Genomic DNA, 19872 nt, shown 5'->3' with positions numbered 1-19872 from the left:
TTATACATAGTATATTCACAATGAAATATATCTTCCAAAATAAATCTAATATAGAATATATTTTCCAAAACAATTTGGTCAGACTTCTATCAAGTTTATCATAAAGTTGCTACTCTCGCTGTAACGTTCATTATTAGAACTACACTTTTAACTTCTCTAAAAAGACTGGTCTCAGCTTCTCCAGTTCTACACAGCCAACCTGTGCCATAATCTTAATAGCTCAGTCCTGTGGAATAGATTTGGTCATTTTGATGCAAACTGCTGTGAAATTGCCATCCATTATTTGATAGTTGGAAAAAGCTGTGCCTTCCCCTTCCAAACAATCTGGGGGGATATAGTTTACTGTCCCACCATAGGAAATGGTGGGGAAATGGCATTCTATTGCTTAATTAGAGACGGGATCAACACAGGTTAGTGCAAGACCTTTTTATCTGGAGAGTGACATTCTCTTCAAGGCAAGCACACGATAGTGGCAGGTGGGGCCAAAGGAAAAGGTGGGTGGGGCAACAAATGTAAATTTTACCTTGGTACAGTAGGCTTGTTTATACACATGCACCTCTATTCTCCATCCAGGCAAACAAGAATCATCATAGAATCATATAATTGTAGAGCTGAAAGGGACCCTGAGGATCATCTAGTTCAACCCCCTGCAATGCAGGAATGTGCAACTGTCCCATATGGGGATTGAACCTGCAACCTTGGTGTTGTCCTCACCATGCTCTAACTAACTGAGCTTCAGCGACATGTTACAAGGAGTTCAAGGATACAATTCCAGCCAGGAAAAACACTCCAGGAGGGTGTGAAGTAAGGCCAGTGATAGATTTGGCTGAGGAGGTGTTGTGACCTAGGGACGATGTCAAGGAGTAGAAAGAGAGGTCTGGAAGGTCACATTTGACCCTCAGGCCTAGGGTTCCTCACCCCAGCCCTAGTGCCTGGCTTGACAACTTAACTCAGGCCAGTGCTAGGATAACTTTTTTACTCTTGCACTGTTTTAGAGTACATAGGGCTGATCATTTGAACCACATGACCCCACACAGAAGATAAATGAATGAATGAAGTTTTAATCCAAGATCTAATATCTCCCAGATGGTTCACAGTGGTGCACATGGTTCTCCAATTCCCCAATGTATCCTCACAACAACCCATTGAGGTCGGTCAGGCTGAGAGGCAGTGACTGGCCCAAGGTCACCCAGTGAGTTTCATGGTGGAGTGGGGATTCAAACCCTGGTCTCCCAGGGCCTAGTCCAACGTGCCAACCACACTGGCTCGTAAAAAACACAACACAGAGTAAAATAGAAAATTGCTCTTCATCACTTGCAGTGCAATCCGATGCATTTTTTACTTAGAACAGAAGTAAGTTTCCCTGTGTCCAACCCCGTGTATTTCCTAGGAAGTGTGTTTAGGACTCGTCTCCTTGTAAAAAATACATGTATACTCAAGAACACAGTTACAAAACACCTTGCTGGATTACTGGAGTGCTTAAGTCCAACATGTGACCCACTTTTTAGCAATGTAATGTCAGGAACTACAATGAACTTTTTCCGCAGATCTAGCTCAGTAAACAGGCCACCCTAATCTCTGCTGAGCAGTAGTGAGATTGCAGGGATTTTGGCACTTAAGCAGGGTTTGTGTTCCTTGGAAATGAGACAGAGTGGAGACTGTCGTGTATTTATGAAGTACAGTATAGTTTACACGTTTACAACCTGAGTTTTCATGGAAGGAGTGCAGAACATTACACCCCAAGACTGCCTCTGATTACTTCTCTCATTGCTTCAGCAAGCTTGGCTCTAAAGCAGCAGCCAGCCAGCTTCCCAAGTCTCTGCATGCAACCTCCTCCAGTCAGAGCCTGTGGAGTTCTGGCCCCTCCCTCCTTCTCCTCCTCCCAAAACCCTGCTTCAAACCCTGTTTTAAAATGACACCTTTTTTCTTTGTTGACATCACACCCCGTTAACCTTAGCAACCTCCCCACCTCAATTCTTTTGTTTTTGTCCACTTGTGGGCAGAGAAAGTCAGCACCTCCATGGCCAGTTCTTACCTGGCTCTCTTTGTGTTCTTAACCGAACGGGAGAACTGGTCCAGCTTGTATTTTTCACTGCCCTGGCAAATACTAGCTAAATTCTACCTTTTACTAAACTTAGAATGTGGAGTCTGCGCCCCGCCCCCCAACCCAAATTCCTAACAATATATATGCCACATTTCCCAATGCAAAACAAGCAGCGCGCCTTTGGTGGTCCTGAGCAAAAAATAAATGTTTTTAATCACATCTCTCAGGACTCTTTGTCCGACCAGAACTGATTCCTCCTGCCTTTGGATTTCAGTGGACGCGCCTACCTCTCATTAGCATCTAGGTGTATGAATCTTGCCATTTTACAGTATTGTTTCAGTTGACAACACTCGTGTCTCACTTCAAAGTCTGCCCGTCCTCCGACCACAACTGGCTGAGGGCAGGCAATTTAAGGGCAGGAACAAACTTTCTACGAACCCGAGCAGCTCTTAGTCACCCTCGTCACCTACTTCTCAGGTCCTCCTTTGTTTGCTAGCTCCTAGGACTGACGGTAGCCCATATTTCTTATCTAGTTGAGGGAGAAAAGCACACACAGCTGATGCTTGTGGACAGGGAGTCGCCCCTCGAAAGCGACACACACTCGCTCAGCGCCATGGAGGAAAACTGGAACCGCGCAGTGAAAGGCCTGACTGATTTTATGGGCTTTCTGAACCGGAGTCCCAAAGAAGAAAGCAGCAGCCCGAAGGCGACGGCGGCAGCAGAGGCGGCGAACGCGGGGACTTGTGAGTGCTGCTGTTGTGTGGCGGGTGGCTCAGGAGGTGCCCCGCCGGGGAAGGGCGAGGGCGCAGCTCGGCACTACGCCGACAAGCCCCGGGCGTTATGATTATGACTGGCAGTCGGCCCTGCGAAGATGGCGGCCCTTCCCACCCCGCGGAAGGCGGGAAAAGGCAGACTAGAGGCGCAGACGGGCCCTTTGGTTCCTTGCGCATTTCACGGCAGCTCGCGAGACTATAAGAGGGTTTGTTTTTAGACAAACCAAAACCGTATTTTCTACTAAGCGCCATGAGAGGATTAGTTTTATGTTGGCAAATTCTCTCTCGGGGCCCCGTGTGTCTCTAAACTTACAACAGGCAGCAGCAATTCCTTCCCCGACTGCATTGTGCGCTTTTACGCATCTACGTGGTTGAAGGACATAAATCAATTCCAGCTGGAGCGGGAAGGAATGGTAGCTCCTCCCTCCTTCCCATTTCAGAAATTCCCTTCTGTAGGGTATAAAAAGCAGGAGTCGAATCCTGAAAAGTTTTTCAGTAACAGGGATCAGTCCTGGAACACTGGAAGAGCAGAGGAAAGGTCAGCATATTCTGGGATGCGTTCCCTCCACCACTTTCCCGCTGAAAATTGGTAATAATTCCGCTTTTATATAGTTCAAAGTGCTCCACTGACATTATTTCAGTAATATTTATAATAATCCTATAAGGCAGATAAATAGACATTGCAAGCAGCCAAAAAGTGGCTGACCATTTCTGATGCCCGCTGGTCACGCAAGAACAGAACTTTCACCAGATGGAGGCAGTTTGGCACAATCAAGCAGCCGTTACATCATTTTCTACTGATAACCTAATTCATCTTTGGAAATTGCTAAATTATTTCCTGCGATGTTTCCCTTGTGGCAAGGAGTTCCACAGCTCACTTTTCCTTAAGCCAAATACAGGCGGAGATGGTTGTTTGGTTGTATATTTCCCCACATGGCATTGTAGACATAAAAACATTTCCCATTTAATTCAGATTTCCTTTTTAACATGGTTCTGAATGCACCCTCTGAAGTTAGTGTCCTGTGGGGCTTATTCCTAGTTGTTAAGTAAGCATATTATTGTCCTGGAAGGCTATTTTTTATTTTTTTAAAGTTTCCAGCCAGAATACTTTCATTCAAACTGCTTTGACTCCCTCTTAATCAACCCCAGTCCTCCCTGCTATCTCCTATACCTCAAGCAATTCAGAGCAATACATTTTTTTTTCTTACAAGGCTCCTTTAGGGCTGTATTCATTCATATCAAAGCTAAGGGGAGACCTTATTAGGACCATTAGTCCTACATTCTGCTTGATGCAGGAAACCCAGGATGCAGGAAACACTGATGTGGAACTCAGCTATTCCTCCAAAACAAATACATCCTCATAAAGGTAAAGGTAAAGGTACTCCTGACCATTAGGTCCAGTTGTGGATGACTGGTTGCTGTGCTCATCTTGCTTTACTGGCCGAGGGAGCCGGCATTTGTCTGCAGACAGCATCTGGGTCATGTGGCCAGCATGACTAAGCCGCTTCTGGTGAACCAGAGCAGCGCATGGAAATGCCATTTACCTTACCACCTGAGTGGTACCTATTTATCTACTTGCACTTTGACATGCTTTCAAACTGCTAAGTGGGCAGGAGCTGGGACCGAGCAATGGGAGCTCACCGCGTCGCGGGGATTCGAACCGCTGACCTTCTGATTGGCAAGCCCTAGGCTCTGTGGTTTAGACCACAATCCAGCATGCAGGAAACACTGATGCGGCATTCAGCCATCCCTCTAAAACAAATATATCCTCATAGTAGTAAGCAAATTATACTTTAAACTCTCAGCTTTTGGAATATTGCTTCTTAGGAGCACTTTTTCTGCCCAAGTCAGAGTACTTACTATTCATCTGCCTCTGCAGTAATTAAACCTCAAATATAAACAATTCCCATAGAATATTTTAAATTACCTGTGCCTACTTATTCTTTCCTCTGGCTTATTTTTGCAAATAGGAGACCAGGCTGAAAGCAGGGAATGTAGGCCAAAGGGCACTATCAAATTCATCATGAAAGGGAGAATGCTGAAGTACCAGTCTGTCTGGTCTATTTGCCTTTCCCCTCCTTGACCAGAATCAAGCAAACACCCCTTTTTCTTTTCTTTCATGTGTGCAATATCAATAGAATATGAAGTGATCTCTTGCACTCTCTGCATTAATGAAACACATCAAACAAATGTGATAAAGCAGAGCATTAAACTGAGGTCCTTTTAAAGTCACAACCATTGTTTGCTTAACAATTTGATTCTGGTTGATGTAAGTTAGGGTGGAAATGAATGTTTTTACAGGCTAGTAACAGAAGCACTGCTGTGCCAGTAGAGCCAGTAGAACCCACTTCTGTGATTGCGGTCCAGCCTTAACTCTGTCTTGTTCTTTCTCTTATAAGAGCATTTTTTATAAAAGTGTATGTGCTATTTTGTTTTCTGTACTGTGGTCAGATTTAACAGGTCCACTCAAATACAGTGGTACCTCGGGTTAAGTACCATACTTAATTCATTCCTGAGGTCCGTTCTTAACCTTAAACTGTTCTTAACCTGAAGCACCACTTTAGCTAATGGGGCCTCCTGTTGCCGCCGCGCCGCCGAAGCACGATTTCTGTTCTCATCCTGAAGCAAAGTTCTTAAGCTGAAGCACTATTTCTGGGTTAGCAGAGTCTGTAACCTGAAGTGTATGTAACCTGAAGCGTATGTAACCTGAGGTACCACTGTATCTGGGTTTTAAAACCTCTTTTCTTTTGAATCTCCTTTTCACTTATTTATTATAAACTATTTATTATATACTAAATAATTGTTATATATTTAATTTTCACTGCATGAAATATACACATATAACAGTGGTATGTGGCATGAGCACTAGCATGTTGGATTAGTATCAGGGAGACCTGAGTTCAAATCACCACTCCACCATTATGCTCACTAGATTCTTGATCCTAGACTGATGGTTGCACCAGTCATTCTTACTCACCTCACAGATTTATGATGAACATAATACGCTGTCTTATACCATGTGAGACCATCAATCCATCTAGCTTGGCATTGCCAACACTGACTGGCAGCACCCCAAGGTTTCAGGCAGGGGTTTCTCAATGCTGCTCCTGGAGAAGACGGGGATTGAACCCAGGAACTTTTGTGTTCAATCCAAATATTTTTCCACTGAGCTATGGCCCTTCCCATTATAAAATGGGAAGAAGGGAAGAAGGTGGGATAAAAACGTAGCACATAAATTTAACTTTTTGATCATTTCTTTTAATATTTCAAAAGTCCCGTGCTTTTTGTTTTGCAGTGCTACCAGACGAAGAAGAATTTCAGCATGCTGCTAAAACTAATAATCTGGACACGATGGAAAGACTGTTTAAGAAAAGAATTAATATTAATGCTGTAAATAGTGTAAGTATAATGCACATTACCATCTGAACAGGGAACCCCCGCAACGCCATCATTTCCAAAGCCTAAAATTACCTAACTGCAACACACTGCTCTTAAAGGGAATGTTTCAAATATGTGTTTTGGGATCACAAACAGGAGAGTGCTATTGTCTGGTGATTGGACACTGTGGAAACAGAAAGTTGGACAAGATCAGCTTTTGCTTTGATCCAGTAAGGATATTCTTATTTCCTTCAACAACTTTTATTTCAAGAGACTGCAAAAAGTGCATTGCCATGTTGACTACTAAGAATTCAGGCCGTACTCAAATTCATGTCAAATTCCATGGACCTCATTGATCAAAGCATTCTGCTTACTCTGTAAAAGTGATCCTGCCCAGTATATGCCACTTGGATATTCCTAAATTTAAACGAGACATTAAATTTTATTCTCGTCCAATTCACATGAGGGCTTATTGGATTTCTGACATCTAGATAGACTAATTTAGACTCTGATTATGCATCATGGCAGCTATGAAGTCCTGAGCCACCCCAGAGCCAGTCACTTTGGCAAGGATGCATGGGAATAGCCAAGGGGGGGGGGAGCTGCCCCCCCCGATGAGGTTAAACAATAGAAACACTTAACTAACTGACCAGTCACGTCAGTTCTGCCACTCCAACAAAAGTTCTGGCCCCCCTAACAAGGTCCTCCTCCCCCTAACAAAAATCCTGGCTATGCCCATGCATGGATGTTGAAGTCCTCCAGACCCAGCAGTCTGGGAGTCCTCAGCACCACCTCTGAGACCAGCTCTGTCAACTCAGGCAGGGAAACCTCTGAGCAGTGAGGCAGGTGGTAAACCAGCAGAATCCCTAATCTGTCCTGATTCCCCAATGCCAGAAACACACAAATTTTTCTTCAGAGTGACATTCTAGTGTTAAAAGTGGGGGTTAATCTTTGTATCCTCATGATTTATGCAAAGGAGAGACTATCACCGAAATTCATTTTTAAAGATGATCAAGGAAGATTTGTGGCAATTGAAATTCAAGTTCAAGGAGAGAAATTTTTGATAGTAGGAATTTATGCACCAAATGAGGGGAAATCTGAATTCTTCAAAAAGTTGCATGAGACCTTAATGGACTATTTGGATTACAATCTGATCTTGATGGGAGATATGAATGGAGACTTGGAGAACAAAGAATCCCTTGGGAAGAGAGGGAACTTTCTTTTCTGAAGCCAAGATGACATGGACTAGAATTGACCAAATATGGGTAACTAGAGGAATGGCACCAAAGATAAAGAAAGTGGAAATTTGTCCAAAAACCTGCTCCGACCACAATGCTATAAGGATGGAGATGAAACTAATATCAACTGGCTCCTTCAGATGGAGGATGAATGACACCTTATTCAGAGATGAACAAGTGTATAAAAAGGCCCAAAAAACCTTGAGAGACTATTTTGAGATAAATATGAACACTAAGGTTGAAAAAAGAGTAATCTGGGACGCAAGCAAAGCGGTTATGAGAGGGTTCTTGATACAACAGAATGCAATAAAGAAGAGAAGCCAAAATGAGAAGAAAGATAAAATTTTGGAGAAAATAAAAGAAAGTGAGAAGAAATTAAGAGCAAAACCAAAGTCGCAGGAGATTTTGAGAGAAATAAAGTTATATCAAGTACAATATATGGAAATCATGAATCAGGAAATAGAATGAAAAATTAAACAAATGAGACAAAAAACATTTGAATCAGCTAATAAATGTGGGAAATTGCTGGCTTGGCAAATGAAAAAAAGACAAAAATTAAATACTATTACAAATTTAGAAGTGGAAGGAAAAAACATACATAACCCAACTGAGATTAGAAACTGTTTCCAGAGGTATTTTAAACAATTATATACACAAGGGCCACAGAAAGAAATGGACATAGACCGATTCCTGAAGATAAATGGATTACAAAAAATCTCTCAAGAAAGTAAATTAATGTTGAATTATAAAATATCTGAACAGGAAGTAGAAGGTGCCATTCAAAATATGCAATTAGGCAAATCTCCAGGACCGGATGGGCTGACTTCTAGATATTATAGATCCTTGAAAGAGTGGTTAGTACAACCTTTAAAGGAAGTCTGCAATGAAATATTGGAAGGGAAAAGGGCACCAGAGTCGTGGAAATAAGCGTATATTACACTTATACCGAAAACAGAGACTGAAAAGACTCAGCTGAAGAACTACCGCCCAATATCATTACTTAACGTGGATTACAAAATTTTTGCAGACATTTTGGCCAAGAGATTGAAAAAAGTGTTGATGGAAGAGATTCATAAGGACCAAGCGGGCTTTCTCCCGGGAAGACACTTGTCTGACAATTTGAGGAATATAATTGATATTTTGGAAAAACTAGAAGTGAACATAAATACTAAAGCAGTTTTGATATTTGTGGACGCAGAGAAAGCTTTTGATAATATCTCTTGGAGTTTTATGAAGAAGAACCTACAGGGGATGGGGGTAGGCTAAGGCTTTGAAAACAGTATAAGTGCAATTTATTCAGAACAAAAGGCTAAACTAATTGTAAATAATGTAGTGACGGAAGAATTTAAGATAGAAAAAGGGACACGACAAGGTTGCCCAATTTCCCCATTGCTTTTTATATCGGTCCTGGAGGTTTTGCTGAATATGATTAGAAGGGACCAGTTGGTTAAAGGTATACAAGTCGAAGCTAAACAGTACAAATTGAGAGCATTTGCAGATGACTTAGTATTGACATTACAGGAGCCAGAATCTAGTACTAAAAGGGTTTTAGAACTGATTCAAGAATTTGGTCAGGCTGCAGGATTTAAACTGAATAAGTTAAAAACCAAGGTATTAGAGAAAAATTTAACACCGATTGAGAGAGAGAGGTTTCAGAATGAGACAGGTTTGACAGTGGTTAAGAAAGTGAAATACCTGGGGATTAATATGACAGCAAAAATGGGAATTTATTTAAAGATAACTATGAAAAATGCTGGGCCGAAGTGAAAAAAGATTTAGAAATTTGGTCAAACTTGAAGCTTTGAAAGACACAAGACCTACCCACTCTGGAAGAATGGCAGATGAAGGTGATGGACTATATGGAACTGGCGGAAATGACTGGCAGAATCCAAGACCAGGGAGAAGAGTCGGTGGAAGAAGATTGGAAGAAATTTAAAGACTATCTACAGAAATATTGTAAAATTAATGAATGTTAGAATGATGTTGGATAGAAATTAAGTGGTTTTCAGCTGTAATACTATAAGGGAATATGAAAAATGGATTATTAATAGGTAAAAATTTAACGTTACAATATTTTAAGATTAAAGAGTAGGATAAACAAAGAGGGTAAGGATTTGCTGAACCAACAAACCGAACTGGAACACAAAAAAGGGAGGCGTGAGGAGGTCCGGGAAACAAGCTAATGAAAAATAAGTAATGGAAATATTGAGTTGTTTTTAACCATTTTTATTTTGTATTTTCTTCTTTTTTTATTTTTATTTTGTAATATTTTGAAAATCTTAATAAATATCTTATAAAAAAAAAATCTTTGTATCCTCAGACTCGGGGGGGACACCCCCTAAGGGCACAATCATAAATTAACTAGAGTAGAGAGGTAAAAAAACAGGATAGGATGTCTGCACCTTTAATACTCATGTACAACATGGAATTTGAGCAAGAATTTGAGCATCATCCACAATGGTCTATACCTATTTGTTTCTAATGTCCTTTTGCTTTTAACTTGTTTTTAACGTCTTCTGATTTTATTGTTTGGATTTGGATTTTTTTATATTGTTGTAAACTGCTGTGATATTGTTTTATGATACAGCGGAATAAAACTATTGAAAAGAAAGAGAGGAGGAGGAGTTTGTGGCCCAAGCTGCACCAGCTGAAATTCCCTCTTCCATACAGCTGTTAAAGGCACTGGGTTAAGAGCAGCTTGGGCTAAGCACAATGTCATAAACACACAATGCAATGTCAACACTTACGCGGAAATGGTAGCACAGCACTTAAGAACAGTTTGCTGCTACCTTTATTTTTATCTGGCAGTGGAGCCTGTAAAAACAATGTTATTTGCATATATTAATTAGCGTCCTTATGAACAAATATTTCACTTTTCCACAGACTGTTATCTACAAATATTTACCTGCTTGGCAGAGCCCATTGAGTTTATTGTACTTACTCTTTATATTTAAAGGTATCGTTATTCACATATATTTGTGGGGAAATAATTTTCTAATGAAAATCCAAATCAAGTTGTTGTTGACCAGTACTAAAAGAAAAGGAACTGAAATTTGGGATTGTGTAGATGCTGAACATTTTGCTTTTATTACTGACCAGAAGATTTAAAGCTCTTCAGTGTTATTCTGTCACTTTTATTTTCTTATTTTAGCTGAAGCGCACAGCACTCCATTTTGCTGTTGCAGGAAATCATGTATCTGCAGTAGACTTTCTCCTCCATCACAAAGCCAGAGTTGATGTAGCAGATAAGGTATACAAAAAAAAGTTCTTTTTTATTGTTGACACAGGCAAATAGGAATATTTTGTAGGAACACTGGCATTGATAGATTGTCCTTTTTTGCTCACAGTATTTGAAGGGGGAAAGAGTCATTTTTTAAAATGGAAACATATTGAAATGTTAATATCTTCCTCAGAAACATCTTCCTTAAAAATAAGAAATAAAAGTAATTATTTAACTTTTTTGTTTCAGGTGTTCTGCATATATTTGCTAGTTTAAACACACACAAGCAAGGAAAAAAAAGCACAAAATGTCAAATGTTGCTTTATATCAGGCAAAATCAAGAGCTGTCTCAGTTTTAAATGGAAAACCTAGATGGGCAGTGAAATTACCGTACTAGTTTTTTAAAAATTGTCCCACTTACATTTACATTTTGAAAGTTGCTTTGCAAATGATGTCAAATAACATGGGAGTTAGGTCTATGCGTACTAAGATTTTTTAAAATTATTTTGAGAGAGAGAGAGAGAGAGAGAGAGAAAGAGAGAACAAGATGGATTTGACTTTTAACCTATAATGTCTTTAGAAGTAGCTATTTTTTAATAATAGTATCGGGATAATTAGAAAAAAATGCACTCATTGCTACATCATTGCTATTAGATACTTTTCTGTGGTTGAATTAAGTAAGCAGACTATTGTTGGGATCAGTGAGTGCTTTTTAAGGGTAGGTCTACAAATAATATATGAACTTAAAAAATGGTTTGTGCAATAAAAATTGTTAAGTATTTGATTCAAATGTCACCTCACACATGAACTCCCTACATGGAGAGGCCTCCATCTCTTAGCCTCAGCTTCCTATGCCAAACAATGCTGACCTACTGTACAGCTTTATTAAAATGATTATGAAATACTTAAAAAGAGCTACATAGACGCCGTCAAAAGAACCCACACACTGCGCCCAACCTCACAGGTTTAAGTGGCGTTGTTCGAATTCCATAGAATTTACAAGCTAATCCCCATTTATCATGTCCGTTAACTATATAGAGTGGTACCTCGGGTTACATACACTTCAGGTTACAGACTCCGCTAACCCTGAAATAGTGCTTCAGGTTAAGAACTTTGCTTCAGGATGAGAACAGAAATCGTATTCCGGCGGTGCGGTGGCAGCGGGAGGCCCCATTAGCTAAAGTGGTGCTTCAGGTTAAGAACAGTTTCAGGTTAAGGACGGACCTCCGGAACGAATTAAGTACTTAACCTGAGGTACCACTGTAATGCCGCAAAGTATAAATTGAAAAGAGCAGTTTGGAATTGCATTGCGACTTAACTGCATTTTAATTGTTCTTTTTTAAAAAATTTGGAGCATGGACTTACTGCAATTCATCTTGCTGCGTGGTCTGGAAATCTGGACATAATGCTGATGTTGATTAAAGCAGGCGCTGATCAAAAAGCTAAGAACAAGGTTTGTTAGTGGTGGGTATAAAACAGCATTAAGATTTTTTCACAACAGAAGAATGTTTTATTCCATTTTACTAATCTGTTCTGTCTTTTCCTTAGGAGGGAATGAATGTCCTGCACTTTGCAGCCCGGAACAATAATGTTAGAATAGTGGATTATTTTATCCAAGATCTTCACTTGATGGATCTTAATAAGCCTGATGAGGTACCATGCATATACTATACTATGGGTTATTTGCTAGTGGATATTTCTGGATAGCATTAGTAAATTTTGTGAATATTTTTTTAAAAAAACATCTAGGATAACTATGCATATTGTCACAGTAAAATTTCCTTTGTGGTGCTTGTCACAGGGCTGCCTTCAGATGTCTTCTAAATGTTATGTAGTTCTATATCTCCTTGGCATCTAAAGGGAGGGTGTTCCACAGGGAGGGCGCCACTACTGAGAAGGCCCTCTGCCTGGTTCCTTGTAACTTCGCTTCTTGGAGGACCTCAGTGTCCAGACTTAAAAATGGGGGTGGAGACACTCCTTCAGGTATACTGGGACAAGGCTGCTCTTTTTATCTTTTTCTCCTAACATAATGATGATGTTGCCCATCTTCTTAAGTCTCTCTATGGGCACTGTATCATGTTCTATATCAATTATGGACTTCTGGTAATCAATCTCTTCCTTTGCCTCTTTGCCTATGGTGAGGTGGTGAATCTGTGGCCCTTTAGATGTTGTTTGAATACAACTCCCTTCATCCCTGACCATTGTCCATGTCAGGGACTGTCTTAAGCATATGCAGTGCCAGGGTACAAAGATCCGCCCGGTGCCCCCCCCCGGTTGCCCAGTCCCAGGCACACAGGAGGGCGGAGCTGGCCGGCCGCCTCAGCGTCTCACTGGCTCGGTCACCCCCAAACTCGCGGTGCAGAGCTGCCCGCAGCAGAAGAGCCCGCCGTGGCACTCTGACCAGTGGGCAGGCTCTTCCCCGGACTCAACTCTTGGGCCCCAGACTCTCGGCCTGGCACCCCTGAGAGCTCAGCGCCCAGGTGCCCTGCACCCCTAGTGCCTATGGGTAAGACGGCCCTGGTCCATGGTGATTGGGGCTGATCAAATGTGAGGACCAACAATATCTGGAGGATCACAGGTTCCCAACTCATTATAGGTTTTCTAGAGAGAGACTACATCATTTATACATGATGTTGCCACATCATATTTATCCATGATAGTAGTTGCCCAGTTTCTCCTCTGTTGTTTCTGGTACTGACAGGTTTTGGAGCAGTGGAGCTAGGACCCAAGTATTTAGCAGTTATGTATCATTAATTGTATAGGTGTTTGCAGCCACATATATAGGAGTGTGCGTGTTAAGTAATACTTAACAAAATTTCTACAAGAGCTTTTTACTTCCACACTGACATCTTAATTATTTACTGTTTCCTAGAAAGGTAGGAAGCCATTCCTTGTCGGAGCTGAAATGGGCCATGTAGAAATGACCAACGAGTTGATTTCCCTTAACTTATCCACCTCAGAAAAGGACAATGTAAGTTTATCACAAGAATTCCATTAAATGCTTATTGCCTTTGGGTATTTTGCAGTGAGTGGCATTTCCAACTAAAAGCTGTACTTTCTTACCCATGTTAAACGCTGTATTAAAACACTGTGAGTTCTGGCAATAAAGAGGGGGGAAAGGATAGATTAAACAGTGCTTAATTTCACTTTGCCACTTAATATACCATGCTGCTACATTTATCCATCTGCTTAGAGTATTTGTATGCCACTGTTCCTTTTTACAATTTTCACAACAAACTTAAGTTTATTAGTAGCCGCGCTTATGTAAGAAAACATTGTATCTGTATCAACTTAGTTCTAAATTATCTCGCTCGGAATTAGTGGTTTGTTTTGGTAAGCACTGAACCTATTTATTTTATGTAAAAGGCTCTACTTGGTGAAATATACTGAATTAACATGATTACTATTTTGTATATTATAGTACTCAAAACTAATGTTGGTTAAAATATGTGTTTTTACCCTTTTTCCAACTTTGGTAGGGCAGGGGGAAAACTTATGGTAGATTGGCATCCGCTGGCAGATCTCTGGCTGATTTGCAGTACAACAGCAGGGGTTTCTAACTTCCAATTGTTTAACAAGAGCAACAGCAAAACAACAATTACTATATAAATTGGACTGCTGAAATGAATAAAGCTAACCAGGAGTGGACTCTTGTGTGAAAGCTCAGTTCACTTCTAGTTCTGCAAACAAATTCCTATTCTTGGAATATGGAACACCATGTTCTGTAACTCAAAACAGTATTTTTTTTAACCTGGATTTTTTATATATATATAAAAGAAAACATATCTAGCTTGGATTCTGCCTACTCCTGTCAGCTAGGGCATTTGATTCTTGCTTCACACTCTTCCTTCCATGATCGCTAAATCTTTCCAGTCCTTTAGAGAGACAGGAATAGATAAAAGGAGGGTGGGAAAATTGAAATTAGCTTTTATAACCTGCACTCAAAATGCTATGTTCCATTCCAGATTGCATAGTGCCCATATAGACTTGTGAGCAGTGCTCTAGAGTTTCTGTTTACTCCAAGGGTATCTGCTTTAAGTGGTGATAATGAATATTATATGTGTATAATTTATTTCTGTATGTGTTATTTTACAGGAAGGAAACACTGCATTGCACCTGGCTGCTAAAAACGGTCACGGCGAGGTGGTAGAAGTTCTTCTTCAAGAGTGGAAAGAAATAAATGAGTTAAATGAGGTAAACATAAAGATGTAAAAGCAAAGCACATGGCCACAAATTTGCAAGATTTGTTCATGTATCTATACACACATTGATGTCAACCTGTAACTTCTTTCATGTATGTTCACGGAAGTATCACTTTGGGAATCTTACCTGGAGACAGTTGTGCGCCGCAGAGGTTTTTACCTAAAAAATAATAGCCTTATTTTACTTACTTGGAGAAATTTGCCTGGAGGCCAGGTGAACACCACTGCCCACCATGTCATCTGCTTCTGGTTTCTAATTTGGTTTTACTCTGGGCAATGAGCATGGTGCCATTTGCAAAGGAACCGGAGGAAACCATTGTGGCTCAAATCAAGCATTTTCCCCTCAGCCATGTCTGAGATTAAACCATTGCATTGTCTATAATACAAGTGCAAACCTTTTGTATTGGTTCGTTATAGAATGGCGAAACCCCGTTTTACCTAGCTGTGGAAGGAGGCCACGAAGGGTGTGCCAATCTGTTATTGGAAGCCGGAAGTGACATCAATATTTCCAACAAAGTATGTTGATATTCTTAGACTGCTATCCTATATCATCAATCTTAGAGTAAGCCTCACCAAATACAATGAGACTTTTAAAATATATAAACAGACTGCGTAAATCGTCTTATAAGGAAACTCCCCCCCCCCCGGTCTAGTAAGATTTTAAAAGCATGTAAACTGGAATGCCCAGTTATTTGCTAATGGTGTCTTTTAGTTATAAACATTCACATTCTAATCGAAATCAGTGGTATGGAATAGCTGCCAAGGGGAGAAGCAATGGCTGTCATTCTTGAAAACATGATTTTTCTGCTTTCCATGTCATACAGCATAATCCTATGCATGTTCATGCATCTTCATTCAAACCAGATGCACAAGAGGAGGAGAAAGAAGGGGGCATTTGGCTTATTCTTGGTCCATGGTTTCTTGAGCCAAGCTTGTGATACCACAGGCCAAATCCATTCCACCACCTTATTCAAAATAGACATCCATAAGTCTCATGGACTTCATTCTACCAATTAGCCTTTTGTTATAACAAAGTGGTGCGGGCTTTGTGAAGTATTACATCATGTTAATATGGTGAAGCATTTGTATGAAGTAGCCACAACAGGAAATAATATTATGTCAGGCCATTAAGAAGTTAAAAAGAGCCACTGGTTAATCAAACTAAAGGCCCATCAAGTCCAGCATCCTGTTCTCGCAGTGGCCAATCAAATGCCTATGGGAAGCCTATAAGCAGGACCTGAGTACATTCTGCTTACTTGTGATTCCCAGCAACTAGTCTTCAGAGGCTTACTTCCTCTGCCAGTGGAGGTAGAGCTTTGTGGATTGTAGCCAGAGAACATGTTCTCTGAATGGTGGCAAACTGGTTTCCTTAATAATTTCACCTGCTTCTTGAAATATCTTCAAAGAACATTATTTTTTAAATTACTTTGAAATAGAAACTGCTTTCCATTGTCTTTCCTTTAGCACAATACCAGTGCATTGCAAATAGCAACCCAGAATGGACATACAGCTTTGGTCACATTTCTTATCAATAAAAATATAGATCTGGGAGTGCAGCCTCAGGTGAGTACTTTTAAAGAAATCAGGTTATGCCCTTTATTTTGCAGGCACCTCTTGATATTTATTAACAAGATTCTCTGAAAGTAGTAGTAGCTAGCTATGTCTAAACCAGCATACAAAACAAGGAGAGCCCATAGCCAGTATAGATAAAGTCTAGTGCATGTTAAAGAGTTGCAAGCTTGCTTTGGCACAAACTTCTCTGTGTTAGAAGTCTACTTCATCCAATGATTAAGTGTTATCCTGAGCTACAGGATATTCTGAGCTAACCCTAACTTTATCTACATGTGTGGTAAAGGTAAAGGGACCCCTGACCATTAGGTCCAGCCGTGACCACCTCTGGGGTTACAGCGCTCATCTCACTTTATTGGCCAAGGGAGCCAGCATACAGCTTCTGGGTCATGTGGCCAGCATGGCTAAGCCGCTTCTGGTGAATCAGAGCAGCGCACGGAAATGCCGTTTACCTTCCTGCCGAAGTGGTACAAGGTCATGAAATGAAATGCAGAAAGTTCAGGCAGTGATGATTATGTTATTGAAGGTAGGTCATTGACAAAGGAGTTGCTGCTGATAATACAGACATCCTTACATTGGTAAGCTGACTAACACAGATAGGGCTGGTTTGCAAATAATGCTAAAGCATGGCTTATTAAACCACAGCTTGGCATTATGTGGGAGCCAAGCCCAGATGTTTAACTATGGTTAAAGGTTAAGTGCCCTTTTACAGTTGGATCCCAGATTGCAGGGGACCTTCCAGATAACAAAGGATATTGTGGGCACATATAGCAGCAACATCCAAGGCTAATCCAAATCCTAAATCCAGGCAAGCAGTTGTTCTAACAGGAGCGGTGCAGGTCACCAGAGAAGAGCGGTGCAGGTCACCAGAGACTTGGACACAGTGCTAGTAGCAAGACATTGCTCCAGCAGCTCTCTCAGCCTTACATCAAATCTTCCATAGCTTCCAGACTGCCAGTCCACACACCCCAGGGTCCAGCTGCAACTTCTTAGAGGTTTCTGCAGAGAGAGTCCTTGCGAGGATGGCCCTACTCCTGATTAGTCCTTTACTCACAAGGAGTCCTCTTCTGCAACAAAGCACTCATCCTGACTGGTCTCGTTTGGGGCCCAGGGGTCGTTTTGCCTCTGCTTCAGATGTTGAGCTGTCTTTCTGCAGGGAGGGATCCCTGTCAGCCCCTCCCCCCCGACAGTTCTAGATCCTCCATACCTGTTATTCTGGGCTGTTCTTGGGGCTCCAAATCATTTACAGCCAAATCCTATATAAACTAAAGTTTATAAACTTTAGTTAATTTTAACCATAGCTTAGCATTATGTGCCTATCTGGTTAAGGAACTGTCGTTGCCCCAAAGCTACAAAGCCATGGAAAATTTAAAGGCATGACTGTTCTTGCTAGTGATTTTAACTGTTTTGTGACTTAATACACCAAGGTTTAAGTGCACATCTGCCAGATACATCAGCCTTAAATATTTGGTTTATTAACTACGGTTAATGTCAACTGTGCCTTAGGGTTAGGTGCAAACTAGGCCATAATGTGATAAGTCACAGTTGACAACATCAAGGCTGTTGATGAATTGTACTTCAATGGTTTCAAACTGCAGTCTCCCTTTGAAGTTTATCTATTCTCCTGAAAATTGTATAAATAATGAGAACTAGCCAATTAAAGTTAAAACGTCTTAAGCTTTGTTGGTTTCAGTGGGAATGAGTTTAGCATGTGTCTGACTCTTTCATGGAAATCAGTGAAAATTAAATGTGTCAGGATTGTGTCTAATACCATCAACATTTTTTTTAACAAAAAATCAAAACACATATATTTCCAAATGAAATACCTACGCAGAGCTTCCTGCAGGAGAGTGATACTGTTATGCAAAGGACCGTATGTTGCTGTCCTGTTGTTATAGCCAGTTGTATATGTACGATCAACACGTTTATTATCAACGAAAGAGAAATATGTTTGTATTCCAGCACATTTGGAGCTGAGATTATATATAAAGTCATCAGCATTAGATTCAACTCTCATAGAGTTCTTGTGGTTAAACACTGAGTTCTTGCTGGTATCATCTGAGAAACATATTTTGTATGCTATTAAAAGTTTTTCGTCACATTTTAAAATCTTGGCTAGCCCTGATGTACAATTTTATTTACTTAATTTCCCACCAGCTGTTAATGGTAGATAAAATTCATCCAGGTTTTATTCCTAGAGGGAATATGTTGAGACTGAATCTAAAATTGTTGTACGGTATGTATCACTGACATGAAAACATATTTTTATTAAATTGAGGAAAGGCTCAGGAGTGTGTTAAAACTTGGAAACTTTAGTGAAAAAAACTGAGAAGATAACTTAGTTTATGTAGCTAATTAACATTTTACCTAATTTATTCCCTGCCCCCCCCCCCAGTTTTAGGCTATATGAAAATGTCTATATTTTGCTTATAGATTATTATTACATTTATATCCTGTCCCTTATCATATTTGCATCCTTAGCCGAGTGTTTATCTTATTGTATTGTCAGAGGATAGAACAAGTAAAAAAAGGAACATTGCAAATCCTGCTTTAAATATATATGTATGTATGAATGTATGAATGTACGTACTAGGGGCTGCACCCCTGTTTTCTTCTCTCATATTTTGCAGCTCCTCTTTGATGACGCACCTCATTATCACGTTCACCCCCTTTTTCCTATCTCTTTCTTCCTTTTTCCAGCTCCCCATTACACTTGTTTTCATGCATCCTCCTCCCTTCTGTTCTAATTCTGCAAATGCATTTGCACACAACCCCCATGCTGGTATATGTTACTGTGTTTTTTAGATCAATAGAATCTTAAGAGCAAGGCTGTCAGCCTGTTCAGCTGGAGACTGAGTGGATGGATGTTGGAGCTTCTTGTTGATTAACAACACATAACACCAGGAATTAAATACATTATGTGAAAGTACTGTGGAATATTTGAGGGCTCTGCATCCTTTAACTCTTTCACCAAGCTGAGAAAAAAGAAGGCAGCTAAGGAAAGAGGGAGAAGATTGAGTACAGCAAGAAGGGAGGTGCAGTGAGAGGAAAATGGTGGTTTAAAACAATGGCAGAAGTTTAAGTAGAGTAAGCAGTTCAGACCCCATGATAAAAAAGTGATATTAATATATATATTTTTATTTTGCCCCAACATGCATCACTGTATATTGGGTTACATTAAATTGCAATTGCCATTTTACTGCCCATTCACTCCTTTTGGAGTTCTACACTCACTCTACATCCCTCCTGCTACTTACCGTACTTTTCCATGTATAAGACAAGGTTTCCCCCCGTTAAAATAATGTTAAAAAATTGGGGTCGTCTTATACATGGGTAGCCCCCCAAAAACTTGGCAATCCTCCCCCCAAAAAGCTCAACAATCTCCCCCCATTTTCTTAATTTTGAGTCCCCCCAAATAGGGGGCATCTTATACAAGGGGCGTGTTATA

The 19872-nt window shown here is 40.4% G+C and overlaps 1 protein-coding gene and 1 long non-coding RNA gene across 4 annotated transcripts in view; one reads left to right on the top strand and one right to left on the bottom strand.

Moving 5' to 3' along the window:
• Nucleotides 1-2380: 2380 nt before the first annotated feature.
• Nucleotides 2381-19872, top strand: part of ANKDD1B (ankyrin repeat and death domain containing 1B) — a 38623-nt gene continuing 21131 nt past the window's right edge. Inside the window, exons 1-9 of one of the 3 annotated variants that reach the window (XM_080972782.1) lie at nt 2381-2787; nt 6113-6216; nt 10585-10683; nt 12008-12106; nt 12202-12306; nt 13526-13624; nt 14749-14847; nt 15273-15371; nt 16320-16418. In XM_080972782.1, coding sequence (XP_080828908.1) covers nt 2604-2787; nt 6113-6216; nt 10585-10683; nt 12008-12106; nt 12202-12306; nt 13526-13624; nt 14749-14847; nt 15273-15371; nt 16320-16418 — 987 coding nt within the window. In that variant the 5' untranslated portion in view covers nt 2381-2603. Of the gene's footprint in view, nt 2788-3236; nt 3407-6112; nt 6217-6267; nt 6426-10584; nt 10684-12007; nt 12107-12201; nt 12307-13525; nt 13625-14748; nt 14848-15272; nt 15372-16319; nt 16419-19872 lie in introns of those variants that run through there. The other 2 variants (XM_080972784.1, XM_080972783.1) reach the window with 2 other exon arrangements.
• LOC308458585 lies at nt 11037-11946 on the bottom strand. The gene is made up of 2 exons (XR_013977584.1): nt 11912-11946; nt 11037-11683 (listed from the first exon to the last, which is right to left on the bottom strand). It is a non-coding gene; the product is annotated as an uncharacterized lncRNA (long non-coding RNA).

The sequence above is a fragment of the Podarcis pityusensis genome (genome assembly GCF_964106645.2).
Source record: "Podarcis pityusensis genome assembly, chromosome: 11".
In the NCBI taxonomy this organism is placed as follows: domain Eukaryota; kingdom Metazoa; phylum Chordata; class Lepidosauria; order Squamata; family Lacertidae; genus Podarcis; species Podarcis pityusensis.
This window is presented reverse-complemented; position numbering and strand designations above follow the sequence as displayed.